General features: G+C 41.2%; 1 protein-coding gene and 1 long non-coding RNA gene across 2 annotated transcripts; one reads left to right on the top strand and one right to left on the bottom strand.

The window, feature by feature from the left end:
- The first annotated feature begins 509 nt into the window (after positions 1–509).
- Positions 510–11,816, top strand: LOC106597042 (tetraspanin-8). The gene is made up of 8 exons (XM_082964242.1): positions 510–785; positions 1,790–1,852; positions 2,033–2,149; positions 3,330–3,404; positions 6,407–6,454; positions 9,940–9,984; positions 10,366–10,428; positions 10,828–11,816. The coding sequence occupies exons 1-8, from the start codon at positions 729–731 to the stop codon at positions 10,894–10,896; spliced, it is 537 nt and encodes a 178-aa protein (XP_082820368.1). The 5' UTR covers positions 510–728; the 3' UTR covers positions 10,897–11,816.
- On the bottom strand, positions 2,441–8,087 carry LOC145861435 (uncharacterized). Its single transcript, XR_014381240.1, has 2 exons — positions 7,438–8,087; positions 2,441–3,387 (listed from the first exon to the last, which is right to left on the bottom strand). It is a non-coding gene; the product is annotated as an uncharacterized LOC145861435 (long non-coding RNA).
- Positions 11,817–23,142: the final 11,326 nt, after the last annotated feature.

The following is a 23,142-nucleotide window of genomic DNA, read 5'->3' as shown; positions in this document are numbered from 1 at the left end:
TCCTCCACCTTGGGCTCATCAGAGTCGTGAAAGAAGAAAAAGGATTCTGCTAGTCCGTGGTGAGTCATCACAGTCCTGATGTCAAGAAGTTATTTTCGGTCATAAGAGACGGTAGTGGCAACATTATGTGCAAAAATAGTAAAAACATTAATTACAAACAATAGCTGGTGGTGTTGTAGTTTGCATAGTCTATGTTTTGGCGGTCAGTCTGCCACTGTTTCACCCTGTGCTCTGAGTAAATTGTGCCTCTCAAGCGAGAGTCAGAACTGCTTGAACTAACTTTAACTACAAACAGAGGAGGGTGTTTGCTCTGGTGTTTCACTATATAGAAGACTGAGAGTCAGGCTTTCAGAGGAGGGTGTTTGCTGTGGGGTCTTTATGTAGGAGACTGTTGGTGCCTGGACTGGACTGAGTAGTCAGTAACCACACCCACAGCTTTTAAATACGGGCTAGAGAGAGGGGACTGGTAGGAGACTGTTGGTGCCTGGACTGAGTAGTCAGTAACCACACCCACAGCTTTTAAATACGGCTAGAGAGAGGGGACTGGTAGGAGACTGTTGGTGCCTGGACTGGACTGAGTAGTCAGTAACCACACCCACAGCTTTTAAATACGGGCTTGTGAAAGAACCCTCACACACACACGGGCAACACCAGGAACAGAGGAATAGGGATTAACTTAACATTGGTCTGTCACATCACATCTTGCCTGGCTGTTGGAAGGTTAGAAGATGGCTGTGAATAAGCGTATCAAGTACTTGCTCTTCCTCTTCAATCTACTGTTCTGGGTGAGTCCTATGAACCTACATGTTTTACTTTAACTATAGTGTCCTCGATTGGTTTGATGTAGATTTTGAATCATAAATGTGTGTGTAGTTAGCGATGTGTTTGTTAGTTTAGTGATCAACTAGTAACCTAGTACTCATAGTAATCAATGCTATGGAAATGAGATGACATTCAAATGTCTATGGTAAAAATGTGTGATTATCACATGACTAACTTTCATTAAGCCTTTGACTCTGACTCTGGAAGGTGTTGTCTTTTCGATGATAGCTTAACAAGCCTTCTCAGTTCCAGGGGTTTTATTCATTAGTGCACTCCATAGCTAAATGTTTTGCAACCTGAAAAATTGCCACAACCTTTACTGCATGGGCATGCCACTCCAGGCCACATGGGGGGGGGGGGGGGGGGCTGTGTGGATATGTGGACTCATATTTGGAGTTAATCTCAATCAGAACCTCAAAGTTATTTTTTTTAATATTGAAGGGAATCTTTCAACTGTTTGAAAGCCAAAATAATCATCAAATTCATAGTCCAGTCATCACAGAACGTCTTCAACATAAAAATGTGGGTATACGCTGTTATCTCTCTAAATAATGAGCATTCATTCTTATTGCCTTCGGCAAAGTTTTTTCAATCAAATATTCAATGTGTGTAACCTGTCACTATCAGTTCTTAGACCACGGGAGATTCTCTAATTTCCTGGATTCCTCGCATCCTCTCCCCTCTGGATTTCCCATGTGGTCTAGAGTCCACTGTTAACCCAGTAAAGATATCTTCATGTGGGGGCTGGATGATGCTGTATCTCCTCCATTGTGGTGGTTCAACTGTAGTTCCTCAGAGTTGCCACCTGATGTAACTAGTGTGTTGTGATTCTTTGAAATGAATCCACATTCATGTTGAGTTGATATGCAACAAGACCTGTTCCTTCAATCCCAGTGACATTGAAACGCACAACTTTCTTAAGTTGATTCTAGATAAAACATTCATTTAATCTCATTTTGTTTTCCAGATCAGTGGCTGCATCATTCTTGGTGTCTCCATCTACCTCAAAGTGAGCATGAATGGAAACGTGGTAAGGAAATGTCCAGTGTGACACTAAATTAATCCCAACACCATCAAAAGCCGTCTTTACAGAGTAAAAATAGCAAATGTATACCCATCACCTTGAAACAAATGGATCCAGTCATATAAACCCATTTAGCACATATCTACATGTAAAATGACTGAGTAACTGTCTGTCCCCCTACCTCAGAAAATGGATGAGGAAGTATCGTTTGACCTGCTGATAGCTGCTGGTGTCATCATCATGGTACTGGGCTTCCTGGGCTGCTGTGGAGCCATTAAGGAAAACCGATGCATGCTCATTCTGGTGAGGGGAAACACACTCCATTATAATGGCCAACCCTTACATTTACATTTAAAATGTTACATTATTGTACACTGCATAGGATAATGCTGTCCCAATAGCCAACACCTGAAGTGGTTCTAGGTTCTAACCAAACCAGTCTCTTCATATGCAGTGCATTCGAAAAGTATGAACACATATGTAAATAAGATTAGATTTTTTTTTATAAATGAGCAAAAAATTCTAAACCTGTTTTCTTTTTGTCATTATGGGGTGTTGTATGTAGATGTTAGTGTGGAATATGTAAAGGCACTGTACCTGCACACAATCATTTATTTAACCTTTTTATACATGTCAGAGATGGCATCTCTTTTGCAAGAGTGACAATTACAAGTATATGATGATAAGGCTTTTGGTGAATCTAATGGTTTCCCAGGTCACACATCGGAATAGACTTCTATGGCCAGTTTTTTTTTAGACTTGATCACAATAATCCAGAATCTGTAATTGTCTTTTCTGCTATCCAGGATCAGATCCATCTGCCTGTTTTTCAGACATTTTTTTCCCTCCAGAAAATAATTGGATAGGATCATTCTGATCCAGATGCCAAAATATCAAGGTCACAGAATCCAGGTTTTCAGTGCATTGAACTGGACCACACCTCACCATCTAATTGAGAGCTTGGGGTACTACTTCACTATTACAGGGACAGAGAGATGAGTAAACTACATGAATTAAAATAAGTCAAATTTTAAATGGAGCCTGCAAATCCCTTATAAGGTGCCTCAGAAAGTATACATTGGCGGGAGGGGGTGGATAAATGTGATTTCTGTGTTTCATTTTCAATAAATGTGCAAATGTTAACATTTTTTACTTTGCCATTATGCCGTATTGTGCATAAATGGGTGGGGGATCTATTTAATCCATTTTGAATTCAGGCTGTAACAAAAAATGTGTAAATATTATTTCGCTATCAAAAATAGCCTCATCACTACATTTGAATCCTGATTTTTTTTTTAAAGGTGATATTGGTTTACCAAATCCTTATATGAAGGATCAGAGTATAAATTCAGTTTTGAAAAACCCAATTCTAACACTTTAATCTGATATGTTAAATCCAGGTAACTGTTCCCTGGCCTCAATGGGACTAACTGGACAAATAACATGTGGTGGGCATATCATGTGAGCGTTTGTTTTCTTTCAGTTCTTCATCGGGCTGCTCCTCATCTTCATCTTCCTGTTGATCGCCGGAAACCTGGGAGCTGTCGGAGAGAAGAAGGTAAGGAGGAAACCCTTACTGGTTGAATCAACGTTGTTTCCACATGTCAATGAAATTACATTGAACCAATGCTTTTAGTGAGAGGTCTAATGGTTTAATATTTAATCATTTCTGCCTTACGAATTCATATTTGTTATATAAATAGGCCCTTTAAATTTTGTCTGGCTTGCCATTCCAAATAAAATTTAATATTTTTTGTTCATATAATTTAAAAAGCAGGTCACTAGGTGTAGGCAAAACCATAAACAAATAGGTAAACTGTGATATGACTAAAGAGTTAATCAGGGTGATTTTTCCACAAATAGACAGGTATTTTCCTTTCCATGGTAGCAAGATCTTATCTATTTTTCTAACTTTCTATAAAAATATATACTTAGTATGTCCACATCTCCGTCAGACCATTTAATTGGTAAACTACACGGTAATGTACAATTTGAATTATGTTTGTGATCCAATATGTAATATAGTACACATCATAATTTGGTTTTAATCCAGAGAGGATAGCAAAAGTATCTAGATCGTCTATGAGAACGTGGAGAGATTCTAATTGTGGTTTTAAAAGAAAACAGGAATCATCAGTATACAATGACTCCTTAGTTTATAATCCCTTAATATTATTGTTTGATCTAATTTTAACAGCTAACATTTTGATGGCAGTAATAAGTAGATATGCCGATAGTGGACAACCTTGTTTTACTCCTCTAGATAGTTAAAAACTTTCTGAGATGTAGCCATTATTTACTATTTTACACCTAGGGTAACTATACATAACTTTAACCCATTTTATAAGTGATTCCCCAAAATTGATATATTCTAGGCATTTATATATAAACTCCAGTCGTACTTTATCAAAAGCCTTTTTAAAATCAGCTATGAAAACCAGGCCTGGTGTCCCCGATATTTCATAGTATTCTATTGTTTCCAGTACTTGTCTTATACACTGCTCCAAAAAATAAAGGGAACACTTAAACAACACAATGTAACTCCAAGTCAATCACACAAATCAAACTGTCCACTTAGGAAGCAACACTGATTGACAATACATTTCACATGCTGTTGTGCAAATGGAATAGACAACAGATGGAAATTATAGGCAATTAGCAAGACACCCCCAATAAAGGAGTGGTTCTGCAGGTGGTGACCAGAGACCACTTCTCAGTTCCTATGCTCCCTGGCTGATGTTTTGGTCACTTTTGAATGCTGGCGGTGCTTTCACTCTAGTGGTAGCATGAGATGGAGTCTACAACCCACACAAGAGCCTCAGGTAGTGCAGCTCATCCAGGATGGCACATCAATGTGAGCTGTGGCAAGAAGGTTTGCTCTGCCTGTCAGCGTAGTGTCCAGAGCATGGAGGCGCTACCAGGAGACAGGCCAGTACATCAGGAGACGTGGAGGAGGCCGTAGGAGGGCAACAACCCAGCAGCAGGACCGCTACCTCCGCCTTTGTGCAAGGAGGAGCAGGAGGAGCACTGCCAGAGCCCTGCAAAATGACCTCCAGCAGGCCACAAATGTGCATGTGTCTGCTCAAACGGTCAGTAACAGACTCCATGAGGGTGGTATGAGGGCCCGACATCCACAGGTGGGGGTTGTGCTTACAGCCCAACACCGTGCAGGACGTTTGGCATTTGCCAGAGAACACCAAGATTGGCAAATTCGCCACTGGTGCCCTGTGCTCTTCACAGATGAAGGCAGGTTCACACTGAGCACATGTAACAGACGTGACAGAGTCTGGAGACGCCGTGGAGAACGTTCTGCTGCCTGCAACATCCTCCAGCATGACCGGTTTGGCGGTGGGTCAGTTATGGTGTGGGGTGGCATTTCTTTGGGGGGCCGCACAGCCCTCCATGTGCTCGCCAGAGGTAGCCTGACTGCCATTAGGTACCGAGATGAGATCCTCAGACCCCTTGTGAGACCATATGCTGGTGCAGTTGGCCCTGGGTTCCTCCTAATGCAAGACAATGCTAGACCTCATGTGGCTGGAGTGTGTCAGCAGTTCCTGCAAGAGGAAGGCATTGATGCTATGGACTGGCCCGCCCGTTCCCCAGACCTGAATCCAATTGAGCACATCTGGGACATCATGTCTCGCTCCATCCACCAATGCCACGTTGCACCACAGACTGTCCAGGAGTTGGCGGATGCTTTAGTCCAGGTCTGGGAGGAGATCCCTCAGGAAACCATCCGCCACCTCATCAGGAGCATGCCCAGGCGTTGTAGGGAGGTCATACAGGCACATGGAGGCCACACACACTACTGAGCCTCATTTTGACTTGTTTTAAGGACATTACATCAAAGTTGGATCAGCCTGTAGTGTGGTTTTCCACTTTAATTTTGAGTGTGACTCCAAATCCAGACCTCCATGGGTTGATAAATTGGATTTCCATTGATTATTTTAGTGTGATTTTGTTGTCAGCACATTCAACTATGTAAAGAAAAGTATTTAATAAGATTATTTCATTCATTCAGATCTAGGATGTGTTATTTTAGTGTTGCCTTCATTTTTTGAGCAGTATATTATCTCCAATGTATTGTCCATGTAAAAAACCTGTCTGATTAGGATGAATAATATCTGACAATACTTTTTTAATTCTACGCGCCAACATTTTGCTAGGATTTTTGCATCACAACAGTGAAGTGTAAGAGGCATCCAATTTTTTAAATGGACTGGATCTTTATATATACTGCTTGGGTCCTGTTTCAGTAATAATGATATCAGACCTTCTTGTTGCATATCTGATAATCTACCATTTATATAGGTGTGGTTAAAACATGCTAATAACGATCCTCTGAGTATATCAAAAAAAGTTTTGTATACTTCCACTGGTATGCCATCCAGCCCTGGAGTTTTCCCAGCCTTAAAGGCTTTGATTGCATCAAGAAGTTCCTCCTCTCTATTTTGGCCTTCACATGAGTCTTTCTGTACAGATGTTAATTTTACATTATTATTAGGAAAAAAGCAATACAATTAGTTTCAGTAAATTGTAAATTGCCTCTTCCTGTCTCAGGTGTTGGAGGACGGGAGACTGACGGAGGACCAGAACTATGAAGTGAAGGTACAGTGGGGGGAAAAAAGTATTTGATCCCCTGCTGATTTTGTACGTTTGCCCACTGACAAAGAAAGGATCAGTCTATAATTTTAATGGTAGGTTTATTTGAACAGTGAGAGACAGAATAACAACAAAAATATCCAGAAAAACACATGTCAAAAATGTTATAAATTGATTCGCATTTTAATGAGGGAAATAAGTATTTGACCCCCTCTCAATCAGAAAGATTTCTGGCTCCCAGGTGTCTTTTATACAGGTAATGAGCTGAGATTAGGAGCACACTCTTAAAACCTGTTGGGGATCTTATCCCGATATCGGGATTCATTGTCAAGAGACCATGGCGGGAAATTCAAAAACTGCAAGAATCTAATAATTTCAATTTCTCAAACAATCAACTATTTCTCACAATTTGAAAGATAAACATCTCCTAAATCCAACCACATTGTCCGATTTCAAAGAGGCTTTACGGCGAAAGCATAAAGTTAGGTTATGTTAGGAGAGTACATTGAAAATAGCTGTGTGTAATGTTTTGTCAATTCAAAGACAGGCGTCACCATAAGCGGATAACCAGCTAGAATTATGCACCAACCTTTGACAATCTTCCTCAGATGACACTCCTAAGACATTATGTTACACAATACATGCATTTTTTGTTCCATCAAGTTCATATTTATATCCAAAAACAGCATTTTACCGAAGCGGTGAAAATCTGATTTTTTTTTTCTCTCAAATGCTTCCGGTGAACAACGTTACAAATCACAAAATTACTATTCGATAACATTGGTAAATTATATTATTGTCATTCAAATATTCATAGTTTAACATTTCGTAAATGCTACTGCAATGCCAGATTTCAAAATAACTTTACTGGGAAATCACAATTTGCAATAAACCGGGTGCTGTGCTAAGAACAATAGGCTAGGCTATACAGGTTAGCACCATCTTGTAACCATGTAATATCAAAATTACTATTGTCAATATTCCCTTACCTTTGATTCTCTTCATCCATTGGCAATTCCACGCATCCCAGGTCCACTGCAAATGTGGTTTCTTTCAACAAAGTTCATAATTGATGTCCCAATAACTCCAAGTTGTTAGCGCTTCGGTAGGCTACTAAAAAGTAGCGCGGGGGGGGGGAGTCACGGCGAAAAGTAAAAAAAAATAATCTATTTACATTGTTCAAACATGTCAAACGTTGTTTAGCATCAATCTTTAGAGCCATTTTTAACGTGAAACATCAGTAATGTTTCAACCCGACCTCTCCTGTGTCTTGAAAAACGTCTTTGAAAAATGTATCGCATCACATGATTGCGCAGGTGCAGCCAATAATGAAGTGACGACATCCCAGGGAGGTCAACTTCTCTTCCTTGTCATCCGGTCTCTGTTCATCATAGACGCTTCAAACAACTTTATAAAGATCGTTGACATCTAGTGGAAGCCGTAGGAGTTGCGAAATGAATCCTTTCTCACTATGGTATCTATAAAACAATGACACTAAATAGTACAGTCACAAAATTCACATTTTTTTTGATCTATTTTTCACAGGTTTTTGCCTGCAATATGAGTTTTGTTATACTTACAGACACCATTCAAACTGTTTTAGAAAATTCAGAGTGTTTTCTATCCGAATGTGTTAATAATATGCATATCCTAGCTTCTGAGTGTGTGTAGGAGGCAGTTAAAAATGGGCACATATTTTTTTCAAAATGTCTCAATACTGCCCCCGAGCCCCAACAGGGAGTGCTCCTAACCGCAGCTTGTTAACTGTAAAAAAGACAAATGTCCACAGAAGCAATCAATCAATCAGATTCCAAACTCTCCACCATGGCCAAGATCAAAGAGCTCTCCAAGGATGTCAGAGACAAGATTGTAGACCTACACAAGGCTGGAATGGGCTACAAGACCATCGCCAAGCAGCATGGTGAGAAGGTGACAACATTTGATGCATTTTTCACAAATGGAAGAAATACAATAGAACTGTCAATATCCCTCGACCTGGGGCTCCATGCAAGATCTCACCTCGTGGAGTTGCAATGATCATGAGAACGGTGAGGAATCAGCCCAGAACTACACGGGAGGATCTTGTCAATGATCTCAAGGCAGCTGGGACCATAGTCACCAAGAAAACAATTGACAATTGGTAACACACTACGCCGTGAAGGACTGAAATCCTGCAGCGCCCGCAAGGTCGCCCTGCTCAAGAATACATATACAGGCCCGTCTGAAGTCTGCCAATGAACATCTTAATGACTCAGAGGACAACTGGTGAAAGTGTTGTGGTCAGATGAGACCAAAATGGAGCTCTTTGACATCAACTCAACTCGCCGTGTTTGGAGGAGGAGGAATGCTGCCTATGACCCCAAGAACACCATCTCCACCGTCAAACATGGAGGTGGAAACATTATGCTTTGGGGGTGTTTTTCTGCTAAGGGGACAGGACAACTTCACCGCATCAAAGGGACGATGGACGGGGCCATGTACCGTCAAATCTTGGATGCAAACCTCCTTCCCTCAGCCAGGTTATTGAAAATGGGTCGTGGATGGGTATTCCAGCATGACAATGACCCAAAACACACGGCCAAGGCAACAAAGGAGTGGCTCAAGAAGAAGCATATTAAGGTCCTGCAGTGGCCTAACCAGTCTCCAGACCTTAATGCCATAGAACATATGTGGAGGGAGCTGAAGGTTCGAGTTGCCAAACGTCAGCCTCGAAACTTTAATGACTTGGAGAAGATCTGCAAAGAGGAGTGGGACAAAATCCCTCCTGAGATGTGTGCAAACCTGGTGGCCAACTACAAGAAACGTCTGACCTCTGTGATTGCCAACAAGGGTTTTGCCACCAAGTACTAAGTCATGTTTTGCAGAGGGGTCAAATACTTATTTCCCTCATTAAAATGCAAATCATTTTATTACATTTTTGACATGCGTTTTTCTGGATTTTTTTGTTGTTATTCCGTCTCTCACTGTTCAAATAAACCTACTATTAAAATTAGAGACTGATCATTTCTTTTCCCCCACTGTACGTACCATAGATTTTCTTTATACATCATTCTCAAAGTCCAATAATGGTGTCTGAACACACGGGCAATGCCGTTGAAGTACTCGCCATTTTGAAGTAGTACACTTTCTTCCTCACAAGTAAAATTAACTGGCTGATGACCTGGTTGGACATGACTCCAACAGGGCCATCAGGAGGGATCAGCCAATGAATTTGAAAGTCCCCCCACCCCCAATTCTAAATGGAGATCTCAATTGCGCCACTCATGCTTTAGGTCACTAGAGTCTTCTATCCATCTCTATGGGAGGTACCGAGATGAATCACCTGGACATAGGATGTGCCACAAACGGCACCAATTCCGTATAGTGACCTGCTTTTGAGCAGGACCGTAGGGCTTTGGTCCAAAGTAGTGCACTACAAAGGGAATAGGGTGCAATTTGGGACGCAGATATGATGGTCCTGTCTTGAATTTGTGAATAATTGTTGGTTGCAGACTCAGATGTGCAAAAATGCAGGAGGACGAAAAGGGTACTCAACGGTAAGCAGAGAATCACTTATTATTAAAATACTATTTAGAAAATGGTTTTCAAGGAAGATGGCTTTACATGGTATAAAGGAAACAAATCAATGAACGTACACTACACTGCCACTACCGCTACACTGCATTACTGCTATATTACCACTACTTTACATTACCACTACATTACAGTACCAGTACACTACCACTACCATTACACTACATTACACTACTCTACATCAAAGTCCTATAAACAGAACCTGTACAGGGAACTGATCTACAGCCACATGAAACCATAGAGGGTTCCAGGATGATACAACCATGAACCTCCAAGTAGCGTCTTCATACAATTAACTTGACATGGTGTTCACTAGTGTTGACTGTTTGCTTTGTTCTCCGCAGCCTTGTGTCAAGATTTCCAAGAAGATCGTGCCTGGGACTGCTTTTAGTATCGCAGTCTTGATGGTAAGAATCCAAAAGTCCAATTTCTATAACAAAGACTCTATTAATACATTATATTATGCACTGTACTGGTCATAGAAATGGAATACATTTTTATTGTTCTAGTCACTGTTCAGTACTGGTCTGTTTCATCTTCACTAACTCTTACTTTATGGCTGTTGTCATTGACATTAAGATGGATATGTGCAATTCACTGTTCAATACTTAGTGAATGTATCCTGGTCCCAGATCTGTTGGCACCTTCTTGGCGACGCCGATGGCTGTTTGTCATTGCCAATTAACAACCTGTTGGCAAGACTGTACAAATGGATCTGAACCAGGCTAGACACCACAAACTGATGTGGGCCTGGGCTATAGCCTGGTAGTGAATGGGTTGTGACGTACCTTTTTTTTGTGTTTCAGCTCTTTGGAATGGCCTTCGCCATGACCCTGTACTGCCAGATTGGGAAGAAGGACGCCAACACTACCTAATGCAGCAACACGTGATACACTTGATCTAGGGTTGTGGTCAAGTTGAATTGGAAGTCATCAATTCAGGAAGTCAACTGAAATTCCAATACAATAATTGAAAAAAACAGGATCTATTTTCAATGATTTCTCAAACTGAAAAGCAGAAGTTATTTATTCCAAGTTTTTACATTAGCAATGTTAAATACAATTCACTTCCTCAATTGACTGACTTCAATTCAAATTGACCCCAATCATGACTTAATCAAAAACTGACTTTGACATATCCCATACAGCATGCATTCAACATGTACTTTATACTGAAGGTCAGGGTTGGGGTTCAAATCCAGTCAATTCAGGAAGTACACTGACATTCCAATTCTCTTCAATGAGGAACATGTGGAATGGAATTAGGTCTGCTTTGTGAATTGACTGGACTGGAAATGGAATGGACCCCCAACCTGCTGAACATCACTATGGACCGCATTGCATCATGCGTTTCTCGATCATATACCTGCATCAAACGATGCTCTTATTTGGGTTTCAGATCTTTTTAAATTACGGCAGTTTCTTCACTTGTGAAGTTGATTGATCCATATCTCATTGAAAATGAATTTGTGTATTTTTTTTAAGGGAGCTCTGTTTCATTGTCTACTGCTCTACGTCTCTCTCTGAAGTAGGGGGCTTTGCTGTCCATACACTGAACTTGGTATTATTCATGCTAAAATGTTTACAAATTTTCCCATTTTATTGCTATCATCTGGTAGATATTAAAGTCTGACAGTAATATTGATCATGCTGTATATACATTTCCCTGTTATATATTTGAGTTGTATAATGACTGCAGTACATGTCAGAATGTCTTCTGTTCAAGGCCTGTGACCAAAGTCTTTATGGCTGTTCCCCTTTTTGAGTCACATCAGAAATAAAGAAGTAGTAATTCACTTGGTTGCCTCATTTGCTTCCCTGCCTCCAGCCTGCCTCTTCAGAGAACAACTTTGACTCATTACTTAAACACTTTTTTCCAGCTCAGACTCATTAAGAAATCCGGTCCCATATTCATAAAGCCTCAGAGTAGGAGGGCTGATCTAGGTTCAGTTTTGTAATAGATCAGATTACATGGACGGTGGTGGGAGATCTGATCCTAGGTCCGATTACATGGACGGTGGTGGGAGATCTGATCCTAGGTCCGATTACATAGACGGTGGGGGGGAGATCTGTTCCTAGGTCCGATTACATGGACGGTGGTGGGAGATCTGATCCTAGGTCCGATTACATGGACGGTGGTGGGAGATCTGATCCTAGGTGTGATTACATGGACGGTGGGGGGAGATCTGATCCTAGGTCCGATTACATGGACGGTGGGGGGTGAGATCTGATCCTAGGTCCGATTACATAGACGGTGGGGGGGAGATCTGATCCTAGGTCCGATTACATGGACGGTGGGGGGAGATCTGATCCTAGGTCCGATTACATGGACGGTGGGGGGAGATCTGATCCTAGGTCCGATTACATAGACGGTGGGGGGAGATCTGATCCTAGGTCCGATTACATGGACGGTGGGGGGAGATCTGATCCTAGGTCCGATTACATGGACGGTGGGGGGAGATCTGATCCTAGGTCAGATTACATGGACGGTGGGGGGAGATCTGATCCTAGGTCAGCACTCCTACTCAGAGGCTTTATGAATATGGGCCCAGCTCCCTTTTACATTGTGTTGATTCCTCTACCCATATAACCTGTATAGAATCCATCTGTATTTTGTATGCCTTCGTGGGGTCATGGACTGTAACACAACCTTATGAATCAGGAACAGTCCTGGGTTGTATTCGTTAGGCACCAATCTGAAGACATAACAACCTGGGAGGGACTAACTGAACCTGTCCAATAAAAAAACACTTTAGTTTTTTCTATGATTTGCACCAATGAATACCATCCTGATGTCTGAGGAACTCAGTAAAATCACTGTCAAGACACCTGTCAGTTACAGGAAATGACATAAAACCTAGAGTTCTTCTTTCAATGCACATTCTCTCAGAGAGCGAGTCAGAGGTGAGACCAGAGCTACAACATGTGTTGTTCCTGCTCTGCTTGAGGCTGGCTGCTTTTCTTCACAATCCTACAACTGGTAATGCAACACTTTAATATGTTATTGTATTTATTTTAATCAATCTATAACGGATACTTTTTTTTTTATCTAAAAGTGGTGTCCATTATTTTGAATATATTTATTTTATAATAGTTATTCTCCCAGAATGTCCTTCAGATTGATGGCATGGGTTTCATTGTCACCCTTTGGATGTCTTGCAGCAGTGAAAATGTAAGCAACATTTTCTAACCTGATATTTTAATCTTGTATTAACTGTATTGTAACAAACTACAACTGTTGATTTCACTGTGTGTTAATGTTGAAGGACCTAGATGAACGTCTGTCTCCAGTCAGATGGGTGTGTGTTAATGTTGAAGGACCTAGATGAACGTCTGTCTCCAGTCTGATGGGTGTGTGTTAATGTTGAAGGACCTAGATGAAAGTCTGTCTCCAGTCAGATGGGTGTGTGTTAATGTTGAAGGACCTAGATGAACGTCTGTCTACAGTCTGATGGGTGTGTGTTAATTTTGAAGGACCTAGATGAACGTCTGTCTCCAGTCAGATGGGTGTGTGTTAATGTTGAAGGACCTAGATGAACGTCTGTCTCCAGTCAGATGGACTATCTTCACAGCAGGTGTGGTCTCCATTATCCTTGGCATCACGGGTCTGCATGGAGCTCGTAAGAAGAACAAGAACTTCCTGATCATGGTACGTTCAGTTCTTAAAGGGGCAATCTGGGATTCAAACATTGCCATCATCCTGCTGCTATTTTGTAAACCGCTGAGGGATGGGGCTTGAAAAATGTAACCACACTCAAACCCTAAGATGGTTGAACTAAGCTCATGAGGCCTTTATAAATTACATTCTTCAAGAATAAATAGCTACATATCATTAATTTGAAAGTCCAAAATCTGGTTTATCAATCCCAGATATCCCCTTTAATAAAGCCCAAATTTCATTGGTAATGTCAACAAATGAAATACTTTATTATTTGACCCGTTTATTACTAAGACCAAGTTAAGTATACTGTATCACTTAGTACAGTGTATTTCCCCCAATATAATGTTTATTATTTACTATATTCATGTGGTGTCACGTCCTGACCAGCAGAGGGAGGTAGTGTATCAGTTGTGGTCAGGATGTGGCAGGTGGTTTGTGTTTGTTAAATGTTGTGTGGGTGATTGGACTCCCAATTGAAGGCAGGTGTGTTGAGTTGCCTTTGATTGGGAGTCCTATATAGGAGTGTGTGTTTTTCTTTGGGGTTGTGGGTAGTTGTTTGTGATCACTGCTTGTTTAGCCTGTCACACTGTTGCTGTCGTCAGTATTGTTTTGTTGGTTTTCATGTGGATGCTCTACTTGTTTCTCATCAATAAACATGAGTATCCACATTCCCGCTGCGCCTTGGTCCATTCGTAACGACGGTCGTTACATGTGGTGATGTAGTATTCTGTTGGATCTTGTCTTGGATGCATTGGACTCAGGTTTCTGGCCTACTACCTTCCACCACAGGTAGGACAGAATTACAAGTTAGGCCATAACATTTTTATTAAACAAATATTTAAAAACAATGTTGGTATTTATTTAATTCTGTGTCCCATCTCTCCTTCCTAAAAATCCTCAGCTTCCAAATATAAAAGCCTTGTATGAAGAGTACATCCCATTGCACACAAATGGAAGAGATCTGGTAGGACTGACGGTACTGCAAACCATTGTAAGTTATTTTCTAACAGGATGTGGTTTTATATGATCAGTTAAACTGGTCTAAACTAGATCTTAACAAACCGTCCACAGCCATGTAATTAAATGTTTCACTTTAATCAACCACAGCAAACAATCAGAAAAACTGAAAAGTTCTCCTGAAAGTACTTTTCAAATACTTCTGTTAAATATTTAATGAAACGTGTATTGCCTTGCCGTTTGTCTTGTTTCACTCGTCTGAACAGGGGGGATGCTGTGGATTGGTCAACGTGTATGAAGATTGGGGTTCTAAATGCTATCCTCTCTGACTAGAGTCCTGTGTTCTTACTGAGGTCAGACTGGGTCTTACATGTACAGAAATTACACTAGGACTGTCTGTACATTCACTTTATACTTGTATGGACTGAACACTGAAATGCATGTATTTTCTCCCTGTATACAGTATGGCTATGTGTACAAACAAGTGAGTATTGGTTTTCCTGTACATACAGTAGTCTAGTTATTCTAATTTAACAGCTATACATAGAGCTGTTGGTGTTATTATTCATTTTTGTAATTCCTTTGTTGGTATTATTTCAGCCTTGTCTTGATCTAGTTGTGAAGATTTACATGAATATTGTGAGGAGCATCTATATTTGCCATGTGGTCTTCACAGTGAGTGCTGGACTTGTACCGTAGAAAAACACCACCATTGTTCTCCCTCACTTCACATGGATCAAATCCACCATATTGAATCAGTGATTTAGTGCTCAATTTCAGAACTCTAACGCAATGGTCAATCTAAGCGTAGGTGTTAGCGCTATAGGTTCAATGACACAGTTGCTGGGTTTTGATGAATTAACAAGTCTTGCCTTGGAATCATCTCCAATTCCAATGTCTAAATACACTTACAGGCACAATATAGTAAATTCAGAAAGTGTTCAGATCCCTTGACTTTTTCCACATTTTATGTTACAGCCTTATTAAAACATGGATTAACCCCCCCTCAGCAATCTACACAATACCCCATAATGACGAAGCAAACAGTTTTTTACACATTTTTACAATAATAAAAAAAATCTAAATGAATGTATTCAGACCCTTTACTCAGTACTTTGTTGAAACACCTTTGGCAGCGATTACAGCCTAAAGTCTTCTTGGGTATGACACTACAAGCTTGGCACAACTGTATTTGGGGAGTTTCTCCCATTCTTCTCTGCAGATCCTTTCAAGTTCTGTCAGGTTGGATGGCGTCACTGCACAGCTATTTTCAGGTCTCTCCAGAGATGTTCAATTGGAATCAAGTCCGGGCTCTGGCTGGGCCACTCAAGGACTTTCAGAGACTTGTCCTGAAGGTACTCTTGCATTGTTTTGGCTGTGTCCTTAGGGTTGTTGTCCAGTTGGAAGGTGAACCTTCACCCCAGTCTGAGGTCCTGAGCACTCTGGAGGAGGTTTTCATCAAGGATCTCTCTGTACTTTGCTCCGTTCATCTTTCCCTCGATCCTGACTAGTCTCCCAGTCCCTGCCGCTGGGAAACATCCCCACAGCATGATGCTGCCACCACCATGCTTCACCGTAGGGATGGTGCCAGGTTTCATCAAGACGTGACGCTTGACATTCAGGCCAAGAGTTCAATCTTGGTTTCATTAGATCAGAGAATCTTGTTTCTCATGGTTTGAGAGTCTTTAGGTGCCTTTTGGCAAACTCCAAGCGGGCTGTCATGCCTTTTACTGAGGAGTAGCTTCCGTCTGGCCACTCTTCCATAAAGGCATGATTGGTGGAGTGCTGCAGGGATGGTTGTTCTTCTGGAAGGTTCTCCCATCTTCACAGAGGAACTCTGGAGTTCTCTACTTTATTGACGGTCTTGACTAGCTTTCTTAATTACATTGGGCAGGAAAAAAAGAAACAGCCTTCACTCCAGAGTGACCATCGGGTTCTTGGTCACCTCCCTGACCATGGCCCTTCTCCCCGATTGCCCAGTTTGGCCGGGCAGCCAGCTCTATGAAGAGAAACATCTTCCATTTAAGAATGATTGAGGCCACTGGGTTCTTGGGGACCTTCAATGCTGCAGAATTTTTTTGGTACTCTTCCCCAGATCTGTGCCTCGACACAGTCCTGTCTCGGAGCTCTACAGACAATTCCTTCGACCTCATGGATTGGTTTTTGCTCTGACATGCGCCGTCAACTGTGGAACCTTATAAAGACAGGTGTGTTCCTTTCCAAATCATGTTCAGTCAACTGACTCTACCATAGTTGGACTCCAATGAAGTTGTAGAAACAGCTCAAGGATGATAAATGGAAACAGGATGCACCTGAGCTCAATTTTGAGTCTAATAGCAAAGAGTCTGAATACTTATGTAAATAAGATATTTCTGTTTCTTTTTTTTCATTCATTTTCAAAAATGTCTAAACCTGTTTTCGCTTTGTTATTATGGGTATTAAAACAATTTAATAAACTTTAGAATAAGGCTGTAACGTAACAAACTGGTGAAAAAGTCAAGGGGTCTGAATATTTTCCGAACACACTGTAATTGCTCCCTGAGCTGAACAAGGTAGAAATCTGTCGTTTTGCCCCTGAACAAGGCAGTTAACCCACTGTTCCTAGGCTGTCATTGAGAATTTGTTCTTAACTGACTTGCCTAGTTAAAGGTAAAATACAAATAAATACAAAATAACATTAAAATAACGTAGACTACGGAGAGTTTTGTTCACAGTAGCTGGACAAAGATCCAATATAAAGAGAAAGGGAGAATGTCCACTCACACTAATACTGCTTCCAAATATAATGTTTTATAGACATATCTTGTTACAGATCTCATTCACACTTCTCCATGCACGCCACGGATATTCTCACCCTAATACTGCTTCCAAATATAATGTTTTATAGACATACCTTGTTACAGATCTCATTCACACTTCTCCATGCACGCCACGGATATTCTCACCCTAATACCAGGACAGTGAATCATTCTAATAAGTTTGCTTGTTTTTTGTAGAATTTGATTAAAACCAATTTAAAAAATCATTTCAACAACAATAAATACATGTAAAATGTAGCCAAATGATGTCATAAAATGTCTGTTGAACCAGCCTTTGTTATAGTAGGCCTAAGGTCAGGGGTTTTTGACTTTTTAAATATGAAATGGTTAATAAACAAGAAAAATAACTTCTAAATAGAGGTGGTATTCACCAAGATGTTCATCTGTCGTTTCATGATGGGCAATGACACGTGTAGTCTACATCATGGAGGGGGTTTTACACACGTCCAAAACAGGAGCTGCAGTGCTAAAATAATGTAGACCTGCCTTACAACACATAGATACACAGGTAATGTCACTGTTCTGCTCCTCTCAAACTTGATATTGTAATGAAGCTTTGATGATGAAGAATAATTTCCAAGTAGTGTCACGAGCTTGACTAGCCTACTTGATTAGCAGGATAAAAAGGAAACAGCCTTCATTGAGAGGAAGGGAAGCTATGCTTGGTTTATAATAAAATAAAATAAAGGGGGGGGGGGGATTGTTCTGTTTCTAAATATGAAGTATACAGGCACCAAATCACATCTTGTTCCATACACATGTTGGCAGTGTGCGTCCGGCTGGATAGGATGCGTTTCCTGCGTTACCGCTAAAATATTGCCACCCCTCCCACCTGAGCGCAAGCTATCATGATGTTAGACGTGGAAATAGCTGAACCTGGCGTTAGGGCTGGAAAATGCCAGGGCGACAGTTTTTACATGGCGGAATTACAAACTAAAATGCATTTGACACTAGCAATGCCTTAAAGGAAAATTCCAGACAAAAACGATATTTTGATATTTGTTTCATTTGTCCTTTGTTGACATAGTCACAAAAATGTTTTGCATATCAGCTCTCATGTTAAGATATGTAACTTTCAAAATAGAGAAATCATCCCCTTACGATGCATATCTTGAAAACTTGAGTGCTTTATCGCCAGCCGAAAATAGACCCCCATAGTGGATATATTGTGTCTGTTCTTTGAATACTGCTTAGGCAATGAGTATTAAATAAAACCTTTGCTTAAAATATACAAGCCATGTCTCATCGGTTAAATATAAAACTAATTTCATTGTCTCTTACTTGCAGGCCATTGAAATGCTTCTGGCGTTGGTAATGACCCGTAGAATCCAAAAAGCCTCCTCGGCTGAGGTGACCGTGGCTCTTACTTATAGAAACGCAACCAACATGGAAATGGCAACTACTCCTCATCTTTACACCAGCGCTTATTATCCACCACCTCCGTACCAGTACGATGGGAAAACTAGAGGGACGTGACTGACCAGTGAACCCATGTTGAATTTCCTCATTGGTAACGGCTGGACTAGGGCTGGGTTTAAGACTAGGGGTAAAGTTAGGGTTGGGGTCAGTTTTAGTGTTTTCCTTCTTCAGACTGCCAATGTGTTGCACTCCAATATGCCTTAATAAAGGCTGAGCACTGCTGTTTAATGTGAGACAATGTAGAAGTTTGTGGGTTCTGGAAATAACGTGGCCGAGGGAAGGGGTCCATTACATTGTCAAACAATCACCCACGTGAAGCACCAGTTTTCCTGTCTGGTAACTCCAATAACATCAAATAAACTTGGTCTCATCTTCTAAAGTTCTAAACTCTAATGTTTAATTCAGTTAATCATTTGTTGGCTTTCAGTGATGTGTATAAAGGGTTAATTCTTTTTTTTCTTGTGGAGGTTGTCAGGGCTGCTTTGTAATTTCCCATCATCCTGTTCCAACAGTATTATGCCTCGCATGCACGTATACACAGTACGTGCAGATCAGTGCTGTAAAAAATACAAAACCACAGTACAGCACATTGTTTTCAAAGGAATGGAAAACTATGCTTGTCGTGAGAATTGTAACCACAAGAGTGTAGATGGGACACACTTCCAACTATTGAAAAAGCCCCTTTGTTTTTACTCTGTTTAAATGTAAGACTGTATAACTGAACTGCAACCTGGCGGAAGTGATTACTGTGGTCATACTAAAATGCAGGTGTCACGTCCTGACCAGTAAAAGGGGTTATTTGTTATTGTAGTTTGGTCAGGGCGTGGCAGGGGGTGTTTGTTTAGTGTGTTTCAGGGTTTTGGTTTATGTTCTATGTTTTCTATTTCTATGTGGTTTTTCTAGTTTTCTATGTCTATGTTGTGTTTTTTCAATGACCTCCAATTAGAGGCAGCTGGTTGTCATTGTCTCTAATTGGAGGCCATATTTAAGTGTGTTTGTTTTCACTTGTGTTTGTGGGTGGTTGTTTCCGGTTTAGTCTGTGCACCTTACTGGACTGTTATTGTCGTTATTTTGTTTAAGTGTGTTTACCTTCAATAAATACGAAGATGAGCAATATAACCGCTGCATATTGGTCCGATGATTTCTCCTCTTCAGAAGAGGAAGAATATGACAGCAGGGCTGCATCCTAAATTGTACCCTATACCCTACATAGTGCCCAATGGGCCCTGGTCAAAAGTAGTGTACTACAAAAGTATTTGATCCCCTGCTGATCAGTCTATCATTTTAATGGTAGGTTTATTTGAACAGTGAGAGACAGAATAACCACAAACAAATCCAGAAAAACGCATGTCAAAAATGTTATAAATTGATTTGCATTTTAATGAGGGTAATAAGTATTTGACCCCATCTCAATCAGAAATATTTCTGGCTCCCAGGTGTCTTTTATACAGGTAACGAGCTGAGATTAGGAGCACACTCTTAAAGGGAATGCTCCTAATCTCAGCTTGTTACCTGTATAAGACACCTGTCCACAGAAGCAATCAATCAATCAGATTCCAAACTCTCCACCATGGCCAAGACCAAAGAGCTCTCCAAGGATGTCAGGGACAAGATTGCAGACCCACACAAGGCTGGAATGGGCTACAAGACCATCGCCAAGCAGCATGGTGAGAAGGTGACAACAGTTGGTGCGATCATTCGCAAATGGAAGAAACACAAAAGAACTGTCAATCTCCCTCGGCCTGGGGCTCCATGCAAGATCTCACCTCGTGGAGTTTCAATGATCATGAGAACAATGAGGAATCAGCCCAGAACTACACGGGAGGATCTTGTCAATGATCTCAAGGCAGCTGGGACCATAGTCACCAGGAAAACAATTGGTAACACACTAAGCCGTGAAGGACTGAAATCCTGCAGCGCCCGCAAGGTCCCCCTGCTCAAGAAAGCACATATACATGCCCGTCTGAAGTTTGCCAATGAACATCTGAATGATTCAGAGGACAACTGGGTGAAAGTGTTGTGGTCAGATGAGACCAAAATGGAGCTCTTTGGCATCAACTCAACTCGCCGTGTTTGGAGGAGGAGGAATGCTGCCTATGACCCCAAGAACACCATCCCCACTGTCAAACATGGAGGTGGAAACATTATGCTTTGGGGTGTTTTTCTGCTAAGGGGACAGGACAACTTCACCGCACCAAAGGGACGATGGACGGGGCCATGTACCGTCAAATCTTGGGTGAGAGCCTCCTTCCCGCTGCCAGGGCATTGAAAATGGGTCGTGGATGGGTATTCCAGCATGACAATGACCCAAAACACACGGCCAAGGCAACAAAGGAGTGGCTCAAGAAGAAGCACATTAAGGTCCTGGAGTGGCCTAGCCAGTCTCCAGACCTTAATCCCATAGAAAATCTGTGGAGGGAGCTGAAGGGTCGAGTTGCCAAACGTCAGCCTTGAAACCTTAATGACTTGGAGAAGATCTGCAAAGAGGAGTGGGACAAAATCCCTCCTGAGATGTGTGCAAACCTGGTGGCCAACTACAAGAAACGTCTGACCTCTGTGATTGCCAACAAGGGTTTTTCCACCAAGTACGAAGTCATGTTTTGCAGAGGGGTCAAATACTTATTTCCCTCATTAAAATGCAAATCATTTTATAAAATTTTTGACATGCGTTTTTCTGGATATTTTTTGTTGTTATTCTGTCTCTCACTGTTCAAATAAACCTACCATTAAAATTATAGACTGATCATTTCTTTGTCAGTGGGCAAACGTGCAAAATCAGCAGGGGATCAAATACTTGTTTCCCTCACTGTACATTGGGAATAGGATGTCATTTTGGGTGCAGGTGTAGTCTTCGTGTGACCTAGATGAGCATTTGCATGTTTTCCAATAAAGAAGGAAGTGGTTGGAATGTTGACTGTCGTCTCGCTCAGGGTGAAGTTTCCCCTAGGTACAGATCTAGGATCAGCTCCCCCTCCCCCAATCCTAACCTTAACCATTGGTGAGGAAAATGCTAAACAGACCCAGGATCGGAGTCTCGAGGTAACTTCACCCTACAGCCTGTAATCTCTATGAGGGGCACACTCCAACACTCCAACATCATTTACATACAAAGCCTTTGTGTTTAGTGAGTCCACCAGATCGGAGGCAGTAGAGATAACCAGGGTTGTTCTCTTGATAAGTGTGTGAATTGGACCATTTTCCTGTCCTGCTAAGCATTCAAAATGTAATGAGTACTTTTGGGTGTCAGGGAAAATGTATGGAGTAAAAAGAACATTATTCTCTTTAGGAATGTAGTGAAGTAAAAGTTGTCAAAAATATAAATAGCAAATGTGAAGTACAAAAAACAACTTAAGCAGTACTTTAAAGGGTTTTTACTTTTATATTTTATATTTCTCCTTTATTTAACCAGATGGGCTAGTTGAGAACAAGTTCTCATTTACAACTGCGACCTGGCCAAGATAAAGCAAAGTAGTGTGACACAAACAACACAGAGTTACACATGGGATAAACAAGTGTACAGTCAATAAAACAATACAAACAAAAAAAGAATAAAGTCTATATACAGTGTGTGAAATTGTGTGAGGAGATAAGGCAATACATAGGCCATAGTAGCAAGTAATTACAATTTAGCAAATTAACGCTGGAGTGATAGATGTTCAGATGATGATGTGCAAGTAGGAATACTGGTGTGCAAAAGAGCAGAAAAGTAAATAAAAACAATATGGGGATGAGGTAGGTAGATTGGTTGGGCTATTTACAGATGGGCTATGTACAGCTGCAGTGATCAGTTAGCTGCTTGGATAGCTGATGTTTAAAGTTAGTGAGGGAAATATAAGTCTCCAGCTTCAGCGATTTTTGCAATTCGTTCCAGTCATTGGCAGCAGAGAACTGGAAGGAAAGGCGGCCAAAGGAGATGTTGGCTTTGGGGATGACCAGTGAGATACACCTGCTGGAGCGCGTGCTACTGGTGGGTTTTGTTATCGTGATCAGTGAGCTGAGATAAGGTGGAGCTTTACCTAGCAAAGACTTATAGATGACCTGGATGGAGCCAGTGGGTCTGGCGACAAATATGTAGCGAGGGCCAGCCAATTAGAGCATACAGGTCGCAGTGGTGGGTGGTATATGGAGCTTTGGTGACAAAACAGATGGCACTGTGATAGACTGCATTCAGTTTTCTGAGTAGAGTGATTGAGGCTATTTTGTAAATGACATCACCGAAGTCGAGGATCGGTAGGATAGTCAGTTTTACGAGGGTATGTTTGGCGG

This window comes from Salmo salar, chromosome 17, assembly GCF_965601325.2.
Source record: "Salmo salar chromosome 17, fSalSal1, whole genome shotgun sequence".
Classification (NCBI taxonomy): domain Eukaryota; kingdom Metazoa; phylum Chordata; class Actinopteri; order Salmoniformes; family Salmonidae; genus Salmo; species Salmo salar.
The sequence above is the reverse complement of the archived record's forward strand: the minus strand, read 5'-3'. Positions and strand labels throughout refer to the sequence as shown.